At 38.1% G+C, this 26,879-nt stretch overlaps 1 protein-coding gene across 7 annotated transcripts in view; it reads left to right on the forward strand.

The window, feature by feature from the left end:
* ARL15 (ADP ribosylation factor like GTPase 15) overlaps positions 1-26,879 on the forward strand; it is a 252,963-nt gene that overhangs the window by 68,723 nt on the left and 157,361 nt on the right. For all 7 annotated transcript variants that reach the window (XM_039566720.1, XM_039566719.1, XM_039566721.1 and 4 more), the window contains 2 exons: positions 15,455-15,599; positions 19,721-19,780. In XM_039566720.1, the coding sequence (XP_039422654.1) occupies positions 15,455-15,599; positions 19,721-19,780 (205 nt within the window). The remainder of the gene's footprint in view (positions 1-15,454; positions 15,600-19,720; positions 19,781-26,879) is intronic.

A 26,879-nucleotide genomic window follows, 5' to 3' on the forward strand; every position in this document is an offset into this window, starting at 1 on the left:
ACTGACCTCCACTTGGCATGTTAGTGATGCAAAGGAGTTAAGAGTTTAGATTTTGTCTGAGCCTCAAGGTAGTGTTAATTCTTGTTAAAATAAGTCATCCACAATATGCACTTAAGGGAAATTCAAAGCTATTACAGCAGATGGCCTGCCAAAAATCTTAAGTCATTTATGACAGTCTAATAATGTTAAATTCTTTGAACATGTGTAAAAATGGGGAAACTTGCAGGTCTAATTCCTGAAAATGTGGGAAGCACAGAATTGTATGAGATCACTAATTATTGAGTTTCAGTGCAAAGTCCCACAGTTCTTTGTTACGTGTAGTTTAATTTAATGGGGTGTTTAATTGTTGATAGAAGTTCAGCAGTTTCTCCAGGAGCTAGGTTTTTGTTTACCCTCAATGAGATTCTGTGTGGCACCTGCAAGGTAACTTTTTTGTCACTGTTTTCATCTAGCCAGACACCACCAATTTTTTTTTAACCAGAAAATTATGAAGAGGACTTTGCTATCCTAAAATGCCACATATGAGCTGCTTTTGTTTCCCAAATAAGACATTCACGGTAGTACAATAATGCGATACTATCATGCTGCTTCTGTAGACTTTTTCAGTTGGCTTTTTCTGCAATTGGTCTTTCCCACTGTATGACTTTCCTGATGCTTCTGAACCCACATAGCTTTAAAATTATGGAATGAAGTCCAAGTCACGTGCTTGATACAGTTAAATTTTGCTAAAATATGTACTTTTACCGTATTTTCTGTGCTGATAGGTTCACTAACAAAATTCTTAATTTCTTGGTTCAGTATTATTTCAACTGGCATCTGTGGTATATCAAGCTGTCCCTGAAGGATTTTCTTCTGTGTTTATCTGACACACAAGAAAAATTTTTCTAGGAAATACCACCGAATAGTATGGTTGATTGGAGGAAAAAAATATATTGCTATTAGGCTGGAATGTAAGGCTTAGCAGAAGAGAAAAGCAGTAGACAGCAGGAAGAAGAATCATGATACATTTGTCATTAAAATACTTCAGTGTGCCTGGAAGTCCAAGTAGATTTTAATGTTTTTACAATGGACTTCACATATATGCGTAGTGCAAAAATGTTTACCTGGTTTCATACTGTTGAATGGTGCGCTTATTGCTGTCTGTGTGATTTTTCTTATGTGAACATTTCCAAATCAATTTATGGTCTGTTGGAACTTTATCTTCATCTTATTTGTAGAAGATTATTTTTCCAAGGATTTTTACTGGGATAGGACTTAACTGTTTTTACCATTTAAGGCTGTATAATGTTCCCAGCTGAAAAAATCTTCAAACATTTAGACTACAGCTTAATAGTTCATTTTGATTCCTGTTTCTGGACACAAGTCAAATACGAGACTTCTCAGCTCAGTTGTGTCCTCTTACAATAAACTAATTTAAATTGCTCTAGTTCCCTTGTGCTAGATGGACATCACAATCATGTTCTCATATTTTTTGATGCCTTTAAAAACAAAACTAGCACTGAAATTTGCATTTTGTTTTTGCATTAGACCATGCTTCCATGCTGAAGGACTGCTTTCTTTTGTAGTACATATAGGTTGAATCAGTGCCAAAACTAAATTCCAATTCTGAACAAAATTAAAGAAAAAAAGCCATATAATTATTACTTCTCTTCTAGTGTATGGAACTTAGACTCTTTGCTGCTTTACACACATTGCGCTGTGGCTTGGATTATGTTGAACTTCAGTGGTATTTCACTAGAAGTAATACATTAATAGCAACATGTTCTTTCCCCTTCCTGCTAGTTTTCATAGTTGTTTTTTTGTTTGTTTGTTTCGTGTGTTTGTTTGTTTTCTTTTCTATTTTCTTTTCCAGCTCTCTGTCTCTATTTTTCTGTTTGGACTGACATTAGCATCAACTTAGTGAAGTTAGGTACATTTAAAAATAGGTTTAATAAAATATGTTTCTAAGAATGAACTTAAAAATAACCTGACTGCTAGTTTCAGTTTGAAAATTTAGGCAAACGTGCATTAATTTTGGAAGTCACAGTTCACCTCATAGTAGTCAAACACCTTTGAGATTTTATTTTTAGGACAATTACTCAAGACAGCATATATGCACTAGAATTTCTCATGTTTTACCTAATTTTGAACCTTAGGCCTGGATATTTTATTCTTTTCCATCAAAATATTTCTGAGTTTAGAGCGAGCACTTAATGTTTTAAAAAAGATCTGAGATGTTTTAGTTTTCTGTGGTAAGGAACTTGGAAAATTCAATAGGAAAAACAGTAGCTGTTAGCACATTTTCAGATTTGATCAATATGGTTAGTAGTGACAGGAGAACTTCTGCTTCATCATTCTGCCTAACTAGTGAGTCTTGAGGAATGGTCAGTCTTATGCTTTTTTGTATATGTTACTCTGTATTTTTAGTTTGATTTTCTTGGTACACATCAGTTGAGGATAGTGACCTGACACAATTTGCCTCTTCCCTGTTGCAGGAGATCTACCAGCTTGTGCTATCCTTTGGGTACCAGAAATTTTGCCTTGTTAGAGAATGCACACAGCATTTTTTTCTTATTTATATAGGCTTTATAAAATGCTTGTATAAAAATGAGTAGAAAACATTCTTTTGAAGTAAATACTTCAAAATCTGATCTTTCTGCTCTCGACCTTCAGAACTGGAAGTGACTGCAGTTTTGGACGATCTCCCCTTTTAATTCCTTGGGTTCAGTGTCTATCTAGAAGGTCACTGATACTTCCTGCTCAACTATACAAGTCCAAGCTAGGTTGTCCAAAGCTGTATTTAGAGCTGATGCCCCACTACCAGCTCTTACTCTGTTGGGCTGTGGACTTTGGGGCAGTTTTTGCTTTCTAGTGGTCTACAGAAGTAGTGTTTCTAATATAGAAATGCACCAGCACCCTGTTCTCTCTGTTCTGCAAACCTCTCACGTAAAATTCATCTATGTGCATGATGATTCCACCTCCAGGTATCAGATAAGGATTGTGTGCAGTGCACTAGAAAACCAAAGTTTAATGTCTCTTTCCCTGATTTTATAGATTGCCATTTCTTCCTGATTAAGCATTGATCTCTTTAAGACATAATTTGTGATTGTATGCTTTTCTGGCAATAATCTCAACAGCATGATCTTAAGAATTTCTTGCAAGGATGAGGAAACCTGATCATTTACACGTTTCTTCAAATAAAGAGGCCTATATTATTATTACTTAAGAAAGTAAAATTCTTCCAGTGCTTTTTCAGTTACTGTGATTTTTGACATGTTTTAGAGCACTTAGTTTCTTCTAAAATCCTACACTTTGTAACTTTATTCCCCAATAACATAATGAAAATGTGCTACACCCCTTAATCCTTGTATAAATTAGTATGATATATCCCATGCCTTGTTGTATCTTTTCATTGTTGTAAACTGCTTTGAAGAATTACTTGTGAGCTGTGAAAGCATCCTTTTCAGTGAAAAATCTCTGTGGCATGAATAGAACTGTGTGCATCTTTTCTCACGCTCTATATGTTCTCTGTGTGTCAAAAATACTGATTTAATGATATGTAGGTAATTGGCAGTTGCTGAAGTTTCACTGTTAAAGTTTCTTATACCTTTATATTACAAAATCACAGCTTTCAGTTCTTTATTACAGTTCTTTAGTAATCTGCCAGTCTTTAGGAAAGTGAATGAAAAAATCTAAGATACTTAAAGCAAAAAGTTGAGTTAAAGCCAGTGTACTGCTTTTACAACTAATTGTATGTCTTAGTCTCTAAAAGACAACTGTCTTCTATTTCTTAAGCCTGTTTTTATTAGTTGTCTCACTCTAAATTATGCTACCAGCTACAGATTGCTTATGTTTCTCTGATAGACTCTCACCATTATGGCAATTCTCCCTGGTCGTCAGTGATTTTTTCTCTCTAGCCAGCAAAAAGGAGTTTCCCAGCTTGGCAAGATTTATGCTGATCTAGAATAAATGATAAAATTTTTGTTCCAGTAAGAAGCAGTGAGTCAGTTCTTACTGAGGTGTCTGCAGCCTGCTTAGAACATGTATTAAATCTCCCCCAGCTAAGTATTAAATCAGCTGAGGAACTGAGCATCCCTTAGAGGAACTAAGCTCAGTTATCTGAACAACATGTTAAGTTTATTTCTGCTTGGATTTGTGATTGTATTCATCAACATCAGGTGTACTCTTAAGTAACAACCTGTTGCTTTTTTAACTTTCAAGAATTTTTATGGAAATGTTGCATAATAATCATCTGAAAAAACCCAGACACTCATCACACTTTCAATGAAAGCAGTATCATTGTGAAACAGATTGCACAGGAAGGGTTCAGGCAGAGGGCTTTTACTCCTTTTAAAAGTGTTGGTTTCCTAGAACTGCCTGGAGGCTGCACCTACTCAAAGGAGAAAAATTTAATTCCCCTTAAAAGGCTTTCAGCAGTTCTGAGACCGAAAAAAAAAAATCTAGCATAGTGATACACTCTTGTGGATTGAAGTGTTTCATGCCTCTTAATTGATAAAAAATGGTGGTTGTTTCACCAGGAGAAGTTTCTTGGTTTGGGCTGTCAGCACCACAGAGCAGGCACACTGACATACCCATGAGTCTGCATAGTTGTATGGCAGGCTGTTTTGTGAGCAAGGCCACAGTAATCTGTGTTTTCACAAAAAGTAAAGCTGGTTCTTGCCAGCTTCCATTTTCACCTAAAAAATGTTGAAATTCAGCCACTGCTTTTCAAAGGCAACATAATCTATACATCCAGAATTTGTCTACAGATTATTCTTTACCATTTATTTGTTGGGTTTTTTTTTCCCCCACGTAACTCAAGAAGATGAATAGGCATTGCTCAATACTTACTTTAAAAAAAAAAAAAAAAAATCTTCGTGTGGTTGTTGTGTGAGTTTTTGTGTCAGGTTTTTTTGGGTACGTGAGGTTTTTTGTTTTGTTTTGTTTTGTTTGGGTTTGTTTTGTTTAGTTTTTTTTTTGCAGTGCAAACTTGTGAAAACAGCTATCATGTGTAGTTGACACATTTCTCTGTAGGATCTGTTCCCTTCCCTATCAGCTGAAAATCCTTATCTCAAACTGAGTTGTGTTCCCCAAACTTTCAGGCACCAGAAGTAGGGCATCTCTTGGCATTCTCTTTAAAACAGTTTAAAGGCTGTGTAGTTCTTGATTTATGCATGCTTAGGAATAATAAATTTCAGTTCTGATTTTGCAGTTCTAAGTGAACAAAACAGCCAATGGAATCTTCATCACCTTCTCAGGGTGTCAGCTGAGAAACTCCATGGTAGATACGTAGCCAGAAAAAAAATCCAAACCTGCAGCTGGAGAGAGGAGAAATGTGAAATGCCTGTGTTGGAGCATGGGATGTTTTCAATGGCTGAAGTTCCTCAAACCTAACTCATTAAGAGTTTGATTGAGGGTAAACTTGTTCTGCATTCCAAGACGCTCTCATTGATTAAAATTTGAAGAATTTTTAAGGGTACTTGAGATTCATATGCCTTCCTCTAATTGTATATTTTGGATTAATGTTTTTGTGTGGGTTGGTCTGTTTCCTCCCATGGTAGTAATGTGCTGTGCTAGCCAAGTACAACTGTTATGCTCTTTAAGGGGGAGGGAAGAGACGTTTCTGTATACATGACTACATATTTCATATTCCCTAGGGTCTTTTGGTCAAAACAGGTATTCTCTTGAAGTTTCTCATTTTTTGTAAATATAATGTACTGGGAAAGTAAAAGGAAAAGGCCACATAAGATTGAAATCATTCATAGGGAGCCTAATGAATAAGAGATACTTACAGCCTGCAACTATCTAGTGTTTCAAATTCAACACTGGAGACTGGTAACACCATGAACTGGTAATAGGCCATGTTTTTTGAATCTCCCATTTGTGACTGCACTAATACTGGTATAATTCTTACTCCATTTTCTGGTGTTGAAAAGCAGTTTTGTCTTCAGTGTTCCAAGCTGAAGAATTCTTTGGCCAGAAGACTTGCACAGCCTGCAAAGTCAGGCTGTCCTTTTTGTGTCCATCTTCTATTATCTGTTATCCTCCTATTACTTCTTGTTGGATTGTGTATACTGGTAAAGCTATTTAGATGTTAGGTGCATACACTTTCTATTTTAGTAACTTTTGTTGCATCAGTTTCTACTCATATCTTCTTTCCCTTATCTCCTGATAATTTTAGGGCAACCAAATATTTTTTGGTTTGTTCACTTCTTGGTTTGTTAATGCCTAAATTTGCCATGGTGTGCTCAGCATACTGCATGAGCAGAGAGCAGCAGGGACTCCTGAGCAGGTTTAAAAGTGACAGTTGAAACTGTATTTTCCTTCTTAATGCATTGTCACACTATCCTGATTGTGTTTAATTTTGCTTTATGGTACTTGGCAAATTGATTCTAAAACTCTCCATTTGTGACTTTTCCCACCCCCCCCCCCCCACCACAGTGTCAATGGGTCCTTTTGTCTCTCTGGTTTTTTTTGGTTGGTTGGTTTTTTTGTGGTTTTTTGCACACAATTTTTTAGTTTGACTGATACTCGCAATCTTACTGTACTTACTATTCTGTCTCAGCTATGAACTTGTTCAGTAAGACCAGACTTGGTAGAAAACAGTCTGGACTGCTGTCCTCAGAGATTTCTCCTCTTTTCTCTCAGATTTGATGTCAAATGTTAGTTTTGAAATCTTTCATAAGAAGGAACAAGACATATCTTGGGGCTTAATCTCAGAGGAAACTTTGCCTTAAGTAAACAGTTATTTCTTCTTCTTCCCTCAAAACATACTTATAGTTTCTCTAGATTACTTTGCTTTTTGATACTCAAGAGAAACACACACACTTTCAGTAAATTCTCTCCCATCAGGAGAGACTTAATTTACGGCGCGGTAAAGTGTCAGCCCAGGAATTACTTCCTTTTGTTTATGATTATGATGCCCAACTCTGAAAGCATGGGCGGAAGCTGGTTGGAAAAAGTACTCTGGAGTTTGCCTGTTTCTGTAAATGTTACTGATAAAATGGGTGGAAGAATTCAGATCTTGTTACTTTTTTCAGGGATTTATTCACTGGTATCACCTGAATCCCCCTTGAGATCTTCTGGCTATTAGTGCACACTTCTCTTGTTTGCACTTGGCTATTCCCATGCTGCTTTTTCCAACTATGTTTCAAATGAATTTGTTTCTATTTGAACTGAATTTTTTGAGACCGTTTTGCTATATAGATCCTATTGTAAATTTCAGAAGTTTCACTTCACAGGGCATGATGGGTCTTATTCTCTTAATGTATTTGAATTTGCCTGCAAATTTTAAGAGTAGGACAGCAGCAGTAGCTTTTCTTGTTCTTTACTTTTTTAATGCATGTAATAGAATGCAAGTCTTCATTTACCTCCATCTAGTGTGCAGCTAGATTTCTCTTTGCACCAGATATATTTTTGTATTTTTTTTTCTCTTGACCCATTCTGGCATGGGGCTTGAAGATATCACTCTACTGTATCAATAAATCCTCTTTTTGATGTTGTTACCAGAGTAATCGTATGCGTGCCATGTATATCAAATATGAATGTCCAGGGTCTTCTGTACTTGTGAATAGTTTTTGAGGAGAAAAAAGAAACAAAGTGTGCTGTTGCATGTAGGTGGCATGTAGTCATGTAGTCATGTAGTCAGCTCAGAAAAAATCAAAGAACACCAAGTGGTCTATATGCTTCTTTCTGCTTTTGTGATCCTGTGTGAACAGAACAGAATTACTCATTCTGTGATGAAAAAAAAAAAAAGTTTGGTAAGCCACCTTGTAGCACACATAAATCATGGAAATGCTTTTTATGGTTTGGCTCAGAAACTGTACAGGGGTGACTTTTAGCAAGCCTGAAAGCTCAAAGGTGTGATTTTGTTAAAGTTGTTGTTTGTGGGTTTTTTTGAGGGGGAGTATTAAGAAAAAAAATGTATACATCTTTTATCCTTACCAGAAATTAGAAGTGATGGGAGGTGTCCCATCCTTAACTTTTGCACATTTGGGTGATGCTGCTACTGCCTTTTTTGCTGGTATTTTCAATGATTCTTCAGGCTTTTTTTTTAGTGTGGTTGTGTTTCCTTAAGTTGTGAAATAAACTGTTTGCTAAGGCTTTCATTCATCTTTTTTGTTGCCTTTGTCTCTTGCTGTTAAATGTGAATGGACTAGTGCGTTGAATGAGTTACTCTTGTGCAATAAAACAAGTGGAAAGCAAACTGTCAGAGAGGCAACAACTTGAGCAATAATTCTACACTTGATGGAACTTAGAAGTGTCCAAAAACCCCCTTGGAGCTTGACTGACATTGCAGTGAAGCGACTGATTGTCTTCTGTTCAGAGTACCACCTGTGCATGTGTTTATAACTGTTTGCTGACTTAGCTTTTGTTTATCATAGCTGTCTGCCATTTTATTTTATGTAGGCTTTTAAATCATACTACTTCACTGAATATCTGAGTATATCTAGAACTTGATATTACTTTATTTCACGCTTTCTTCTAGTGTGAATGTAAGGGATGGTCATAATTTGGTTTTGATTTATAGGTAGTGTCCAAGACATTAAGGTCAGAGAGGCTCATTTTCCATTTTGGATGTGAAGTTTCTGGTTTATTTTGACTGGTAGTAGGGAAAGGACTCCTGTTGCCATACAGCTCCTTCCAGGGAAGTTATGTCTTTGACTGCATTTATTGAATTTTTTGATTCCTGAACTTTGGGTCAAGCCTTCATCCAAGAACAGTTCATCTGATACCAAGTAAAACAAATTATCTCCTGCAATTTGACCCACTATAATTTTATTATCATGACCACGAAGTCTTTTGAAATTATATGCTCTGAATGGCAGTATCGTATCTGGGTTGTCTGAAGTCATCCGCTTCTTTCTTCTTAGCTGTATTTCTGCTAAGCCTTCTCTATTGGTAGCAGAGTTATCAAATATGTTAAAAAATGAATATGTCTGTGTCATTTGTCTGATTTTGGGGCTTGAGCCGGTGTCTTATGTCTTGTTCATCTGAGACTACAAGGGCTGTTCAAAGTTTTTTAAGGCGTGATTGCTTCTTATGAGATTCCAGAACCTGGCTTCTCTGAAATACCAAGAAGCTTTTGACATGGGATGGTAAACGATTTTAACCAATGAATCCAAATGTATTTCTTCATGGTCAGAAGGCAGAATTTGAGATTTCTGCTCTAGACCATATGTTGCTGCTTAGTGTCCTTAACAGAGGAGGATCTATGTGAACATCATGAAATTCAACAAGGTCAAATTCCAGTTTCTGCACCTGGGGTAAGACAATCCCAAGCACTGCAATCTGGGCAGAGAGTAGATTGTGAGCAGCCCTGCTGAGAAGGACTTGGGGGTGCTGGTGGGTGAGAGGCTGGACATGACCCAGCCATGGGTACTCACAGCCCAGAGAGCCAAACGTGTCCTGGGCTGCATCCAGAGCAGTGTGGGCAGCAGGGGAGGGAGGGGATTCTGCCCCTCTGCTCTGGTGAGATCCCATTTGCTGCATCCAGCTCTGAGGTCCTAGCACAGGAAGGACATGGACCTGTTGGAGCAGGTCCAGAGGAGGCCTGAGCACCTTTCCTGTGAAGACAGGCTGAGAGAGCTGAGCTCGCTCAGCCTGGAAAAGAAAATGCTTCGAGAGATCTTGTATCACCTTCTAGTACCCAAAAGGAGCATCCAAGGGAGCTGGTGAAGGACTTTTGAAAAGGGCATGTAGTGATAGGACAAGGGGGGAATAGTTTTAAACTAAAAGAGGGTCAATTTGTATAAGATGTTGGGAAGAAATTCTTTACTGTGAGGGTGGTGAGACCCTGAAGCAGGTTGCAGAGAGTTGTGGTGATTCATCCTAGGAAGTGTTGGATGGGACTTTGAGCAGCCTGGTTTAGTGGAAGGTGTCTTGGCCCATGGCAGGGTAGCTGGACCTAGATGATATTTATGGTCCCTTCCAACCTAAACAATTCTATGATTCTATGATTTCTGTGTTGTAGGATATCACCAGGACTGTTCGCTCTTTAAAACTGCCTCACTTCCTTGAGAAACTGTTTTCTTCTGCCCTTTTTTATATTATCTTGTCTTTAATGCCTATACTTGTTGGTCTTTCTGCAGCACATGCTGCTATAAATTTGAAGAGAGGTAGATGTATGGAGAGAAAGAACACTTTTGGTTCAATCTGTGGGCTGATCACTCACTCCTTAGCCAGATTAAACTAGAGGATTGCTTTATCCTGTGCGAGGAATGGTGTAGCAGGTTAGGAGATCTTGAGCCTTCCATTGGAGTTTGGATCATTACCCTGTGTTGGGGTGGAGGATCTTGAGTACAGTGGTCACTGCTTAATGAGGTTGTGGACGGTCAGAGTCATGATTATAGGATTTTCATCTGTGCTGAACATCACTCAGGCTGGCAGTGGCTATATGCATCTGTGTTCATATCTGTTGGTAGCCACAAAATGAACAGCACTCTTAAGTTTTGTCCTTATTACTGAAGTCATATAGACAAAGATGAACCCTGTTAATCTGATGTTTGAAAACCTGAAAGCAGTGTCATTTATTGGGTGCCTTAAATTTTGTAGGTTTTCCTCTTCCTTCCCTTTTTTTTTTTTTTTTTTTTGGTAGAGGTATAACCACCTGTACAGCAGTGTGGAAACTGAAGAGCCTGCAGCTTTAGCTCACACTGTGAAATGCATGGAATTTTGTTGTACTAATTTAAAGTTGAGGTATTTGTACACTTAAAATTTAGTTTATTTATATTTCCTTCGCCCCCCCTCCAGTGTATAATTTCATTCTGGTGCCTTGTATATTTTACTACTTGCGTTCAATTATCCCGCTGCTGTTCCCAGTTGTCTCCTATCATTAACATTATAACTGTCTGTCTTGTGTTGTTGAGCCCCCCCCCTTCACATTATCTCTTCAAGGTTTGAGGTTTCTTTATGCTTGTGTGATCTCAGAGCTATGGAACCTACTGTGTGCAAATTTTACTTTTTAAAGTAAACTCCTTGAGTTTTATCAACAGCTTCAGATGATTAACCAGTCCTCTGGATATAAGTGTGTGTGAGTATTAGAAGCCTGTTTTTTCAAAGATACCTTAAATGAAAAGTAAATTGTAAAAGGAGACCATATCCATAAGTATAACCAAGAGGGGGGAAGGGAGCAGAGTTAGGGTTGAGCTTTCAGCCTTAATTCTGTATTTCAAGAGTTCTGAATGCTTGGTTTGTTAGCATTAGTGCTGCACTAACTTAGGGTATTTTTCCTTGAGAGTGTGTGTGTTTAACCAACTAAGCATGAAATCCCTTGCTTCTGTTTGTCCCTATTAAATAGTGGCAACAAAAGAAACAGACAGGAGATGGGTCCAGAACAAAGCAGAAATAATGGAGTATTTCACCCCAAAAAGGAGAGTGAAACGAGAAGTACAATGAGTAGGCAAAGACAGACTCAACAGCTGGAGGCAGTTTAATGTGTTGTAGAGAGCAGTAATTCAGGGACATTTACTGCCCAGAGCTTCAATCTGTGATCTCCGAGCGGCACATGCATCCAAAGTGTTTGGCTATCCCTGCTATAAGCACAATATGCTTTTCCCAGAAGAAATCTCCATGGGGTTTTAAAGGGACACTGTATAGGATTGTCAGCATAAATACTGCTCTACCTAAACCCAGAATCGTCTGGTTGGGTTAGAAATCTGTAAAGGAGGAGTAGAACTGGCTAACTTCTTCCCTTAACTTTTACAAAATGATTATACAGGCACATGCAGTGTTCATGCACGCTTACAGTAAAATGAAAGTAACAGAGCTGCAGAATGTTGCACAGATTTCTGTGGACTGCAACACCTATTACCCCTGGTTTCCTGGACAAATCCATCCTTTTTTTTCATAAACTGACTAAAGGTACCTTATTGTTTTATTTTCAGTACTTAAAAATAGGTTCATTAAAAAATTAACTCCTGACTCTCCCTGCCTGCCTCTCTTTGCATGCCTGTTTTCTCCATCCAGTTGCTATAGATTTGAGTGTGATATTCTCAAAAACTATGAAAGCTGACCATTTGGTATGTCATTTCCTTTATACTAAGTAACGTCTTACCCTGATAGGATGAGAAGGTTTAAAAAAATGTTGTTGCATTTTTGTTGCTAGCAGTGGGGTTGCACACATGACCGTATCTCAAACAACCTTTCAGTAACTGTGCCAGCTAGCTCCGCTTGACCCTGTATTTGCAGTTGTACAATGTTTTCTTTCTGTCTGCTCTGACACGTCCTCTGAGAGTCACTGTTTGGGTTTAGAGTTTATTTTGTAATACCTAAAAGGCAGGATTTTATTGCCCATCAAGCAAATCGGGTTTGGGAATCAATGGAGGAGACTTCCAGGTCCATATCTGGCAAGTTAATTCAGGCTTCTCTTATGCCTTTTGGGTTGATCAAATGGAGTGGAAAGTATGCTGGTTTGGGAAAGAACTGAGCACTACTTGTGAATTGAGCAACTCTCTCAATGTTTTTGATATATTTGTGTTTTGGAGTTCTGGAATGATTTCTTTAGTTACTAGTACACATTTCTTGCAGTTTTGTGGTTTTCAGAGTGCACTGTAATATGTGACGACATCTTGAACAATGTGTAGCTCTAGTCCATGGTTATAAAATACTTCAGGATGCATTTCCTGTCCATAATAAAATGCAGAATATAAGATGCAGTTTTATTTGCAGGGTCTGTGACTTCTGAATTTTCTCCTTTCCTCCACAGATACTGTGCAGCTACTACATGCAGCTGCCAAAGTTGTGACAATAAAGGTTTAGTCTCAATAAAGGATGCTTAAATAACCCTAACTTCGTTAGGGAGCAGGTAACTTTAGGCTGCCGAGAGAACAGGAAGAGAGTGATCAGACTGTTTGTACAGTGATATTTCCTATGGGAAAGATGTTCATTGAGCTTGAGTAAGGAGGGTTGTGAAACAAGTTTATAAAAGTCTAAATATGTTTTTACAAGTATCCCCTACAATGTGCTCTAGAGTTTCTCATCTCTGCTGCTGCTATGTGCTATACACAATAGCTTAAGTTTAGCAGCTTTTTGAAGCTGGAGCATTAAAAAATTGTTTTCATTACAGCTAAACCAAGCTATTGAAGGAAATTAGCCTAGCAGAAGGACAAAGTCATGAATATAGCAAAGATAAGGGAATCATATCAAATAAAATATGAGAGTGGTCTGGGGGGAGCCATGTTCCTATCTTCTAGGGTTCTATCTCTGAAATTTTCATGCCTAACTGTGCTTACTGGTGAAGGATAAGTGAGGGGGTGGTGAGTCTACATATGCTACTTTGGAGTTGCAATTTGACCTGGATTTTTGATCATGTGTTTAATCCACAACATATAAAGATTCTCCAGACTAAGTTAGACTTAAAGAGTTTGCAGTAGAGAGATCCTGAAGTTGACAAAATCTGCCTGTTACCACAGAGCCTCCATATTTCTGCAAAGAGCAGAAATTATCTTTCACCGGACTGTATGTTACTAGATGTTGTCAGGGCTCAGAAGTCATGTCTGGTTGCGTAAGAACTGGCACAGTGGCTGGACAGAGGGAAGCACAGAATTCCATCAACTCATCTATTCCTTTAAGTTTTTCAATGTGACATCAAGAGGTTGTTGCAAAGATGCCATGCTGACAGGGAAAAATTGAATCCTTTTAAAGACTGGCTGTAGAGGGTCTGACACACAGCCTCCGGACCTCTGGCAAGCTCTGAAGGATTTTATGTGGCCTTCAGCCTGATATCCATTAAGTGGAAGCTTTATTTAAAGGAGTTTATGTTATTCAATGTGCTCAGTTGGCCTTTCTGACTTAAGTGCCACAGTAGAATATTTGGTGTGGCTTTGTAGAACCTGTGAGATAAGTATAAACCAGTAAATAAATAGAACATCAGTAAATAGAGCTAGGAGGCATGTTTATTCCTTTAAGGTATGATATACATACAAGAGCAAACCTTCTTAAAATAATTTTTGAATCAAATCTTAGTGGAGGCAAAGCTATTATTTTAAAAATTTGCTGCCTTTCTTCAGCTTAAATATTATTGTAAATATTCTTACTTCTTCTAAAGTGTTTCATTTCACTCTTTTAAAAGGTGCTGAAGTAGTTTTGTAGCTTTCACTGAATTTATCTTTTGCTTCTTTAAAGGAATGAAAACTGTTTTGGCAGCATGTATAATAACTTACCATCTATACTGAAAGAATCCAATTAAAGTTCTGCGTTGAGTGAGCTGTTCTTTTATAATCACATTCTCACTGGACGACTTGCTCACAGGGTCAGACCCCACTGTTTGCATTAGAGCCTTACTGACATCAGTTCAGTTTCTCTGCTCCTCCAGTAGCCCTCAGTGAGAAAACCTGGGCAGTTGTCAAGACAAACTAGGTTAAAGTTGTAAAGACTGGATTTCTTTTCCTGCAATCAGTGCAATGACTGACTTGTGGTTGAGATGGGGTTATGTAAAAACAGAATGTGTGAGAAAGGACTGATTGCACAGACACGTTTTCCCTGCGCTATTAGAGCAGCCGTCTTGCTCTGATATAAAGGTGGCAGATACTGGGGAAAAAGGTATTCATAGATATGTTGGGGTGGTGGAGATCTGCCTTGGAAATTAGTGAGTAATTACGCTCTATATATAAAATATAAACTTCCTAGTTTTCCCGGAACTGTGTGCTTTTAGATTTTTACATATAAAGTTTCTAAATTGCATATAAACAAAGAACTGAAGAACTTCGGAGGGCCTAAGGAACCTTTTGGACATACTTGGCCTGTTTTGGCAAAACTGTTTAAGAGAAATGAGCAGAACTCTGAAGGAGGCTTTGTGTAAGAGATTTTTATTTGTTTACATTGTGATTAATTTATACTTCTCCAGTGAAAGTGAGACATCTATCTGTTTTTTACTAGCTCTATGTCCAGCAAGATTTATTTATTTATTTATTTACTTATTTACAAGCTGTACCATTTAACAGCTGTTATTCTGAGCTAAAACGCATGACAAAGCAAGCCCAGAAAGGACATTAGTGGAGCAAAGATCCCTGATTCTTTTCTGTGACAAGAGGTAGAGCTTGGCCAGCAGCTGCTCAGGAGTGGCCCTGATATTCACACCAGGTATTGCATGAAATTAGCACAGGAAGGAAACTCATACATAATCAACTGCAGAGCTGTATAGGGCACATGCCTATCTGGTGGTGTGAGCAGTTTGTGGTACTTGGGAAATGGATGTCATATTTCTCCACACCAGCTTTTCGAGGTTTAGGTGAAAAGTTAGCATGTGTATTTGTTTTCTTTGAAAGTTGTTCTAGATTTTAGTAGAGGTGGTCTTGGTCTATTACTTGTTGACTTAGTCAAAATAATAAGTTGGAATAATAATATTTGCTTCTCTCCAATGCCTTTAGGTTTATAAACTTGCTTCTTAGAACATTTTTGAATAAACATTTGCCAGAAAAGAAAAGTAACCTCTTCCTCTTGTTTTTGTTTTGTTTGTTTTGCCCTACCCTGGCAGTGTTTTAGAGCACTTTGCTGCAAGGGACCGCCACCACCACGACCTGAGTATGACTTGGTTTGCATAGGCCTCTCTGGCTCTGGCAAGACGAGTCTTCTGTCTCAGCTCTGCAGCGAAAGCCCGGAGAATATTGTGTCTACCACAGGTAGGATGCTGCCTTTATTCTGTGGTGTACTAGAACATTGCCCAAAAGTGACTTCTGAAACACATAGCAAAGGCTGTAGAGAACTTCAGTCTACTTACCTTGCTGTTGAAAGTACCTAATGGATCACTTTGAAGCTACCACTACTTTCTTTCAGTTTTGTTCATACACTGGGGAATATGCATGAAAACATGCAATTTTGAATGTGTTAAAAGTTCAGTGTGGTCTAATGAAGCGGAACCATAACATACAGTAGCACTATACTTTAGGCACACATTAAAATGTTCCTTTCTTCTTATTTTACTTTTGATTTTTAAACAGTCTCACTATATATTGGAGAGAAAGGAGGAGAATGTGCTGTAAAATAGAATAGGACAGTGATGTTCTGAAACTTAAATTGGGATTTATTTCTGTACATACTTGGTCCATACCGCCTTGTGGTATATGCTAGCAACCAAAAGAATAAATGCAATGGAAATATGTTTTTTGGTGATAATTTCACATTTTTAGAGCAGCAACAGGCTTGTTTATGTAGTAAGGGCAGATTGAGTTTAAATAAACAATTTACAAGAAGTTTCAGTGGTATTGAGAAGATACATAAAAATAGACAGCACAACCACAGATAAGAGGTATCTTAAGTCCAAAAAATTTGAATAGTGTCATAGGTTAGCAAGCATAGTCCCGGAAGGGACGTCCTTGCTAAGGGGTGCTTACAGTTTCCTCTGGGAACTGATAGAACCTATCAGCTGGCCAGTTTGAATATGGACAATTCTCTAAGCCACTTAAAGTTGTGATCACCTCTGTGATCCACATTTAAGAATAGGCAAACTCCCCCCCAAGCTCTCTCTCGTTTCCGGTGCTGGCACAGGTGGCTGCAGGGCCCGAGCAGGGCCCAGTGGGCCCGGCCAGGCCCTGCTTGGGCCAGGCTGGGCCGGGCCACGGCCACCCTGGAGCCGATGGACCTGTTCCAGCCGTGGAACCCCCCCCACTGCCTTGCCGTGGGCAGCCGGAGCGGCTCGGCTCTCCCCCCTCTCCACTGCGATAAGAAAAATTCAACATTCCAGCTGCAAAGCTGCAAGGCCGAGGTGAGATTAACCCTTTTATTGCTGTGAAGAGCTGAAAACCTGAGGGAAGAGAGAGAGGAGATGCTCAAAGCTGAAATTCTGTTGTGAATCTATGATATATCAGAGTATCCTGTTGTAATTTCATGAAGATATGGGGGGTGGAGTGTTCAACTCGTAAGCAGAAGCACCTGCGTTGAGATAGGCAGATGCTGACGCAGCTGTAATTTCATGAGAAGTTTGGACAGGGAGAGATGGACCAGATGAGGACTTTTGCTCCAAACGGGAAAGGAGAAAACCTCAGTCCCTAGAGATGCTCCCAGAGATAGTCCTAACGATGAAGATGATGAAGACCCTTTGCTCCCAGGGAAGGAGAAGGGCCTCTGTTTTTGTTTCTGAACGGCTCAACCTTAAAATTGTACCCCAAAAAACTTCAAGAGTGGACCCTCGAAAGCAGTTGCGGGAAAAGCTGCAAGTCGGGGGAAAGGACTCACACGCAGGCAGAGAGACTCCTCTTCCTAAATGGACTGAACAATATTTGGAAGTGGGCGGCTGTCTCGTTGTGATAATGTTTTCATAGCATGAGCAAGAAGAGACTTCTCTTTCTAAATGGACTGAACCAGGTTATTATGGAAGTGGTAAACAGACTGAACATCTTAAGGGTTGTCTTTGAACATTGTCAGTGGGAGAAGGGAGGAAGGTGGGAGGAGGAGGAGAGTTCTGAAGGTGGTATAATTTTTTTTTCTTCTTTTAGGTCTGTTAATAAACTTCTTTATATTCTTTCAAGTTTGGTGCCTGTTTTGCATTTCTCCTAATTCTTATCTCACAGCAGATAAACAGTAATGAGTATTTTGGACCAAACCACTACACTAAATTGGTGTTTCCACCCGGTTCAAACCGAACCCGCGACAATAGGCATCTTGGTAAAGGTGAACCAGGATGCCTAATACTGAAAAGCGTGTTTTGACTGAAAAAACCCCAGAACAAAACCAACCAACCAACAAGAAACAAACCAAGAACAAAACAGCACCAGAAAAACCAGAAACAAGCATGTGAAGGAAGAGGGAATACCTGTTTGGAAAGTTCAGAAAGAGGGCAGATTAGGTCATGGAGATGGAAGAAATCTGGTTCAGTGGCTGCAGCAATTAAAAAGGTTGATTTGCTGATGGAACAGATACTAAGTGTTGTGCAAGTAACTTGTGTCTACAGTTACAGGCTTTGTACTGTAGCTGTGGTTTAGGGGCTTAAATTTTATGATTGTGCCTTAGCAACTTAACTGTTTTTCAATGTATGTTTGCTTAATTTACAAGAAGGTAAGATTATTTAATACAACTGTAAGTAAAATGTAAAACAGGTACAAAAGAAGAGTGGTTTTATTACAAAGAATAGTTAACCTTTGGCCTCTATGGTGGTGTTATTGGCAACGTTACAGAGATCTGATGCTTGGTTGTGAGAAGGTGACTAACTCAAAAAGTTTGAAGAAAATTGTAGAGTAATTACCCTTTTTTTTTTTTAATTATTTTTTCCCCCTCTCTTGAGCTTTATCTCTGGAATTTGTACAAATTGTACTTTAACACTTTAGACCCTGAAAGAAACAGTCACAGCAATATAAATAGAAGTATAGAGCTATCAAAGGAAGTAATGAATATATCATTAAGAAAAAATTAAATTGATTTTGTTTTTCTAGAGAGATGCAATAAAATACCATTATATAATTAGGCAACTTGAGGAATGAACACCAGTATTCTGGACAATACTAGGCAGGCAAACCAAAATGATGCACATCTAGGGTATTCAGCTTATAATAAATCCACTTAAATGTGGTATATCAAATAATATTGTGGAGAATCCAAGAATACAATGTGACAACTTCTCCACTCAGGTTTCAAACTATAACCTATGTTTTTGCGTTTTTTCATCAGTGCCAGTCAGGTCCATCCCAGTTTTTCCTTCTTTCTAGGAAGAGTTTAGGATTTCTTTTCAGACAGCAATGCCCAGAATATTTCATAATTATTCCCTTCAGACTTTCTTGTACGTTCCTCTATTGCGTCTAGCCCTGACCATAGTACTGTAATGTCTTACTGGTCTAACCAGGGCGAAAAACATCTTGTTTCTGTTAAAGGATAGCTAACAAATGTGAAGGGAAACACATTTTTTCAAAACTTCTTTACTCAGTTCACAGATATGTAATCATGTTGAAACTACTTGTTCTAGATGGAAATAAATTTAATGTCTGTCTGGATATTTTATGCTCAAAAAGCAGACATAATTTTCCCTATATAAAATATTATATATACTTATATATATGTATGCACTAAACATGCAAAATTTAGTATATAATGCATTGGTATATTGCTGGAAGCCTTTCACATTCCATTTCTCTTGTTATCTGAAGTTTTAGTTAAGGGTAAAGATCACATTTTGGTGGGTGGTTTTCTTTTTGTTTGGATTTTTAATTTCTATTTCAGTTTAAGCAAAAATCAGGTTGATAGAGTATTCATAGATGTTTCCAGTGTGCTTATAACCATTTTAATACATCCAGCTAAGGTCTGTAGAAGGATCTTTAAGTTAATAACATTTATAGACAGGATTAATAATCCAGGTGCAACCAAAATCTATAAAGTTTAAATGGAAGAAAACAGTGATTTGAATTGCATGTTGTCTTCAACAACGTTGAAGAAACTTGCAGAATGATCACCTCGTATTACTGGTAGTCTGAATTACCCACTTTAGCTCCACATGCAGTAAAAGATGATTTTATAGAAGTATGTTCTGGTAGATGGTCTGGATGGAAGTTTTGTGCTGAATTTGTGTGCCAGGTACTTATAATTGGCAATTTCATTTCTTATACTGATTTATTCTCGTCCCCCTCCATGGCCCTCCTCCACCTCTTACCCCCTTCCCATCCCATTATAACTGACTTTCTAAACATATTGAAACAGAATTTCACATGGAAGATCCTGGTTCTTAATGGAAAGAGTTGTTTTTTCTGAACATATGCAATTGATTCTAAATGGCCCCTTTAACAAATAGCTTACTAATGCTCTTTATTTCTCTTCTTAGGTTTTAGTATAAAAGCAGTGCCATTCCAGAATGCAATTTTGAACGTAAAAGAACTTGGAGGTACGGCATTTATTCATCTGGTTATAAAAATGTGCAATGTCTAAATCTCATCATAACTGTCAGTTGTTTTAAATTGTTAGATATTTTAAATTTTGAAATGATAGATCAGTGCAGCTGGAGTTAAAAATCTCAGCAGAGAAAGTTGGGAAAAGCTGTACAAATCCTGACCTCGAAAAACAAAGGGTAAAAAGCAGGAGGAGTGGAAGGTGTGTGTTGTATGTCCTTAATGTAATTTCTTGGATTGCAGTGGTTAAATTATACAGAAATACAAACTGGACTGTAATTTTAGTATGGCTCATGTGGCAGCTCAAGGAAGTGTGTATTCCTTCTATTTATTGTATGTATAAACTTTCATTTATTAGAACTGGCTCAGGTAACTATGTGAACATTTGTCAAAACCAATATATTTACTCCACCACTGAAAGTGTTGCAAAGGCAACCAACTTCTAATGAGTTATATTATTTGTGAACTGTTCTCTTGTTGGATTTGTTAGATTTTGGAACAATGGTTGTTTTATGGTTGTGGGATTTTTTTTTTAATTTTCCATATACAGGCAACCTATTTGGCTCCCAGTTCTGACTCTGAGTCTCAAGTGACCAAGAGGTTGTTTGTTACAAGGAAGAAAACACTCTCCTGATGAGATTTCTTGTGGAGTCTAATATTCTTCTAATTAAAAACCCACATAGATCTTCTTTATATTCTATAATTTCTGTATATCTTCTTTATTATTTATGTAAATATAGTAGACTTAATATTGAGGATATTTATTAGATTTTTCAGCAAGGTTGGATCCTCTCTTAAATTATCTGGGGTAGAATTTGACTTGGTTCTTGAGGAAAGTTTCAGGAGATCTAGTTGCATGATAGTTGTCTTATGTGAAATTGTTTCAAGAAGGCTTTGAGGTAAGCAACTGTGGAAAGCATAGCACTTCCTCTTTACTACCACCAGTTCATGGATTTAAACATATATGTTCCTGTTTGAGCATGTGTTCTGTAAAAAAAACCCAGTAATTTTCTTTCATAAAGGGACCACTCCTCAGGGATAGACTGCTTAAGTGTGTTATGTGCATAATGTGCACTTAGTCATAATGTAACTTTTTTGATTTTTTTTAAAAATAGGATGAATAATTTGCAGTCTAGTTTATACATTCTGCTACCTAAGCTATATGAAATATATAATTTATGTAGGTAAATATAATTTTTAATCAAGAATTGAATCTGTGTATTCTATAGCAGATCCTTGTTAAAGTCTCTTAACCTTTTCTGATCATACAACTTCTATTTTTGCAGGTATGTGTATTTTGAGAAATCTTGTCTTATTGGAGGGTTTTGACTCATGATGAGAAGTAATCCAGAATATTTGATTTGTTTTTTCATCCATTTATCTCCTCAAAGACAGAAAGATTGTCAGAATTTTTTACTGCATCTTTTACTTTCTTTTTCCTTTGACTATGGATGTTTGCATGTCTGTTTTTAAAAACTGTGTAATCTGTTTTCTTCTATGAAATATTGCAGAAAAATGCTAATTCTGTTACCTTTTCATTGTCTAGGTAAGAGAGCAAAAGCAAGCTTCCAAAAGTTTGTTTTGTTCCAAAAGTTGGTGGTCACTAGTTGTATTCCCCAGGACTCGTTATGGGTCCCAGTTTTGTTTAGTAACTTTATTGATGATCTGGACATGGGGATTAAGTGCATTCTCAGTTTGCAGATGACACCAAGTTGGGCCAGGAGCGTTGATCTGCTGGAGGGCAGGAAGGCTCTGCAGGGGGATCTGGACAGGGTGGATCCATGGGCTGAGGCCAGTGGTGTGAGGTGCAACAAGGCCAAGTGCTGGGTCCTGCCCTTGGGTCACAACAACCCCAGGCAGCGGCAGAGCCTGGGACAGAGGGGCTGGAAAGGACCTGGGGGTGCTGGTGACAGCAGCTGAACATGAGCCAGGGTGTGCCCAGGTGGCCAAGAAGGCCAAGGGCATCCTGGCCTGGATCAGCAATAGTGTGGCCAGCAGGACCAGGGCAGGGATTGCCCCCTGTACTGGGCACTGGTGAGGCCACACCTCGAGTGCTGTGTCCAGTTCTGGGCCCCTCACTGCAAGAAAGACATTGAGGTGCTGGAGGGAGTCCAGAGAAGGGCGGCGGAGCTGGGGAAGGGTCTGGAGCACAAGTCCTGTGAGGAGCAGCTGAGGGAACTCCTCAGCTGAGGGGATGTTTAGCCTGGAGAAAAGGAGGCTCAGGGGTGACCTTATCACTCTCTACAACTGCCTGAAAGGAGTTGGTGGCCAGGTGGGGGGCACTCTCTTCTTCCTGTCAAGCGACAGGATGAGCGGACACGGCCTCAAGCTGCACCAGCGGAGGTTGAGGCTGGACATCAGGAAGAATTTCTTCATGAAAACAGTTGTTAAACATTGGAATGACCGCCCAGGGAGTCACCATCCCTGGAGGTGTTCAAGAAACAACTGGACATGGCACTTAGTGCCATGATCTAGTTTACAAGGTGATAGGTCAAAGGTTGGACTTGATGATCTTAGAGGTCTTTTCCAACTTAAATCATTCTGTGATTCTCTAGTCAGCATTTAACCTTTTAGCTGAGAAATGTGTTCCTGTTTGATGAGGGTAAAACCTGAGCTTTTTGGAGCAGGCATGGTTTCTCTCTTGCTCCTATATGAAAATAAAGCAAAACATTTTAAATACATAATCACTGTTAAATTTTATTTTGGAATTTCTGCTTCTGATGTTGAAGAGAAGCCATGTTCTTGTTGGATTGCTGGGGTTTTTTTGTTTTATTTCTGGTTTTTACCTTCAGTCGTTATGCTATTGTTATATAATTTCTCTTTGTTGTAGTGTGGAGGTCTTGTCCAGACATTTGATCTTGCAGACTTGGAGGAAGGCATCTGTTCTTAACAACCACTGTCTGTTGTTATATGCTATTTAGAGAGTGAAGTTCTATATAGTTTTAATTTTTTGGTGCTTTGTCTTTTTAGGTTTAGGTAACAGAAAGCTTCATATATCATCATACAGTATCATATTAACAGCCAATATTTAAAACACAGCAGAAGTTATACTGCATAAGGTTCTTAAATTCAGCAGCCAAGCAGTTATGTGAAACAGATGCTGACTGTGTAGTCATCCTTTGTGTTTCATTGAAGTATCATTTCATTTCCTTGAGGTCGAAGATAGTGCTAGTTTTTACTGTGCTGGTTGTCTCCAAACCTGCTAATGAAGCCAGGCTTTATTTCTTCGTTTCTGCAGGGATTGTAAATTTTCAGACAAAATATATAGAACATAGTCTCTCTTCTTTAATCTATTCAAGGACCAATTATCTCTTCATGCTCCTTTAAGATTTAGAGACAGGGAGCAAAGTTTGTTGTACTCTCTTTGCAGTTTTTCTTTGAACTACATGATACCAGAATATTAAAAATTTAACCAAGTTTCTGTTTTTTTTATTGTTTTTGTTTCCTGAGACATGAACTTTCCTTCCTAACAGAAAGTAAGAGTTTTATCCAATTTCATAAATGATAAATGTTTTGTTTAAAAACCTTGAGTTTGATCGTGAAAAAGTAAGAATATATCTAGAGCTTTCAAATCTAACATTAGGCTTTCCTGAATTACTTGAAAAGAAAATCTTGCTTTATTTGCTGACCAAGTTGAACTGCCACTTCTCTAAGCTGCTATTTTGCTATACCAATAATCCCTTCCTGATCCCAAGAAACTAAAAAATTACCCTTTTTTTCCCCCCCAAAATTTGGTCTATAAGATAATACGTATAATTCCAATTATTGTGGAGATGTGCCATGCCCCAGTCCACATTCTTTCAGAATTTACTATTACCAGGACAATTGGAAATATCCCTCTTTATTATGCAATTGAGCTGAGTAATCAAGAAACTACAGTTGTGCTGATTTCCTCTTACAGTGCAGTAATTTTTTGTGGGAACTAAGGATGAAATTGTGTATGATGAACATACAGAACAGTGGGAGAAGACTGGAAGAATAAGGCAGATAGTAATGTTTGTTGTTCAGAAGATTCTAACAGTGTTTTGCTGAAAAAAGTTTGGGACGCTGAATGCTGAGGTTGGTTCTCAAGATAGATAATGGAGGTGTAAAGGCAATAGGAAGCTTTTTCTTTGGTTTTAACATATTCCAGCCTGGAGACACAGTGGCTGAAATCACCATTTATTCCCTATTTTTTTAGTCATTTGCAGCTGTAATACTGTTGAAATGAATATGAAGTTGTGGTTTAGATATTTATTCAGGCCTATATCAACATTTAAGGTCCATCCTGGTAGTCAACTAAGAATTTCCAGTTGTCTTTTTTAGAATAAGTTATTTGATAATTTAGTTTAGTTTCTTGTAAATGCAGGCTTAGAAACAAGTGAGATGCCAAACACTGAGCCAAGTCAAATTTAAAAGAATGATTGTGGATGTGAGCAGCTCTTCTTCATACCAACAGCATGCTGTAGGGTTTAGTAATGTTCTCTCTTTTATTTATTAAAATATATTGTCATATGTTTGTGTTAGGTTTTGTGATACACCCTAAAGCCATTTCTCAAACATAGAGGCTACGTGTTGTGTAGTCATACTGGAAATTTCATTTAAGACAAAAATGTTTTAAGTGCTTAGCAAAAGCAAAGCGGGTAATATCAGGAATGCTCTTGTCTCCAGTTGGTTGAACATGCCCAGGAAAAGAGATGAGAACTTGCCACCCCACTGCTGCTACTTCTTAAACTTGATTACCAAAGTCATAAATTCACATTCTTAGGCCAACTAAATTAATTGTCTAGGTGACAGCTTGAGAACAAATAGCTTTAAATAGTTTTGGTTAAACAAAGCATGTGTATTTTGCCTTAATTTGGAAGTAATGACCAGCAGAAAAAAGAGTAGGAGGAGAAGCCACACTGTTGTGCAGTCCAACTTGAATAGTAAATATGAACTTCTGGAGAAGACAGCAACAGTTGTCAGGTAGCATCTGCCTGATGAAAAAAATGATGGACGAGGGAGAAAATAATGTTGCTCTATTAATTAGAATTGAAAATTTAAATATTTGTGGGAAATCTCTCTCTTCCTTTGCTCTGTGGCGGTAGAGTGGAGTACTGAACATCCTTCTAGCAACATAGCTGTCAGAGCAGTTAACATTTCGTCAAGTTAGTCATCAGAAGACTGATCCTACAAGTAAATGCCAGCCTAAGTCATCTACACAGGGATGAACTAACACAAAGCAATAAAATCTCCATACTGTACTTGACTAAAAGGCAGTTGACACCTCTACGAAATCTGGTTGTGGAGTACATGCAATGCCATCTGCGCCATAGCTGCATCAGTTTACAGAATGTCTTAGCAGATGAAATTTTTAGATGACCCTGTTGAGCTGTCCACGCTGTTAGTTGCACAGAGACATTCAGCTTCCAAAAGCATTAAAGTTAGATCTGTTTGCTATCAATCATGCTCACCCTGCTGTTCAAATGGTGCCTAAGCCCAGGCTCTGTCACATAGTTTCCTCATTTCATAGATGGGAGATATCATTTGCTCCTGCTTATGGACCTCTTTAACCTGAGTCCTGGGGAAGCTCTATTCAGCATAGTGATCTTACCATTGTCCTTTGGAAATATTGTGCTTTTTCTACAATTAGGTTTTTTCAGTGTGAAAAGACATCCCACAGTTTGTCTCACTGCAAGTAGGAACCATGCACGCAACACCTATCACAGCTATGTAAATAGGATAAGCAAAACACAGAATTTCCTAGTAAAGCTTTTGTGGGTGGGGACTCGTTGTTTTTGTTTGTGAGATATTTTGTGGAGAGAAAAGCAGAACATTTGGTTTGCTTAAAAGTCTCTGTCGCCTGTTGGGCTTTCAATACCATTTTCTTCAGGCAGAATCAAAGGATAGACTGTAGCAGCATAGTTAGGCATCAGAAATTATACAACTATTTTATGAACAATATCCCCTCCAAAAAAAAAAAAATTTATCTTTGATTCTTAGAAAGACCATGATCCTTCCAAAAGCTAAAGCTTTAAACTTCTGTGGGCCAATTAGCACAACGGCTAAACAAAAATACACAGCTTGTGGTAGATTTGCTGCTTCTTTTGTTTGCCTTCTAGTTTTAAATGCCATGGAGAAAGATGTGTTTTGAGCTTTATTTGAGGTTAGCTGCACTGTTACCAAAACTGTGACTGCAGCTCAGGGGAGAGTACATTTCACCTTTGCTGGGTGCTGGCAGCAGTCTTGCTGTGGGGATGTGCTGCTGCTTCTGAGATCCTGGCTGTCTCAGAGTCCTCTAGCAGATGTGGGAGAAGGACACAGATGGGGTAGTGGGTAGAGAGGAAAGTGGTAGAAGATTGTCTTGTTGCCAACCATTCTTTGCTAGCCCTAAAGGTTACTGTGTGTTTGAGAATTTAAAAAATGAACAACCCCAAACTCATAGAAAGAAAGAAAAAGAAGGGGTGAGAATGGCTGTCTGTGCCACCTGCTGCAAACTATTAAATCTTCAGATGTCAGGCTTAAATAGATGTTAAAGCATGTTGCAAGGAACATATATCATTCTCTTTCTTTTAAATTAATTTGTAAATTTTTTTATGAACTTTATAATGAATTTTATGTTCTTGACTAGAACAGTAGATATTTGCTTCAAATTGCATGTTTTATTTTAATGTGGTAGTATAATGCACACATCCAAGTAGATCAAACTGACTTTCTGCAGGCAAGTGTAAGTATAATGTTTTTAAAACTTCCAAGTGCTTGAAACCTGAATGTTGTTCCAACAGATTTAAGTATCAGAGTAAGGTGGAGATTCAGAGTTGGAAACAGCACTTAAGTTAGCTAATAAGGAAAATACTGAAGGCTTGACTTCCAGATTAATCTCTCTGGGAAAGCCTGGAAGGCAGACAAGAGATGACAGAGATGGTTTCCATAAACTTTGGTTTGGTAAGAAAAATAAAATTAAGCAGCATAAACTTATATACATTGCTGATTTTTTATGTTTTGAATACAAAGGCAGAAAAATTTTTCCTCAACATCTTTTTTCTTTTCATTTTCCTTTTGTGCTGTTTTCTCATATTGTAGTTGAATTGCTGCAGTGAATATAGCTGATTTGGCAGTCTCAAAATGTTCCTC

Source organism: Corvus cornix, chromosome Z, assembly GCF_000738735.6.
Source record: "Corvus cornix cornix isolate S_Up_H32 chromosome Z, ASM73873v5, whole genome shotgun sequence".
In the NCBI taxonomy this organism is placed as follows: domain Eukaryota; kingdom Metazoa; phylum Chordata; class Aves; order Passeriformes; family Corvidae; genus Corvus; species Corvus cornix.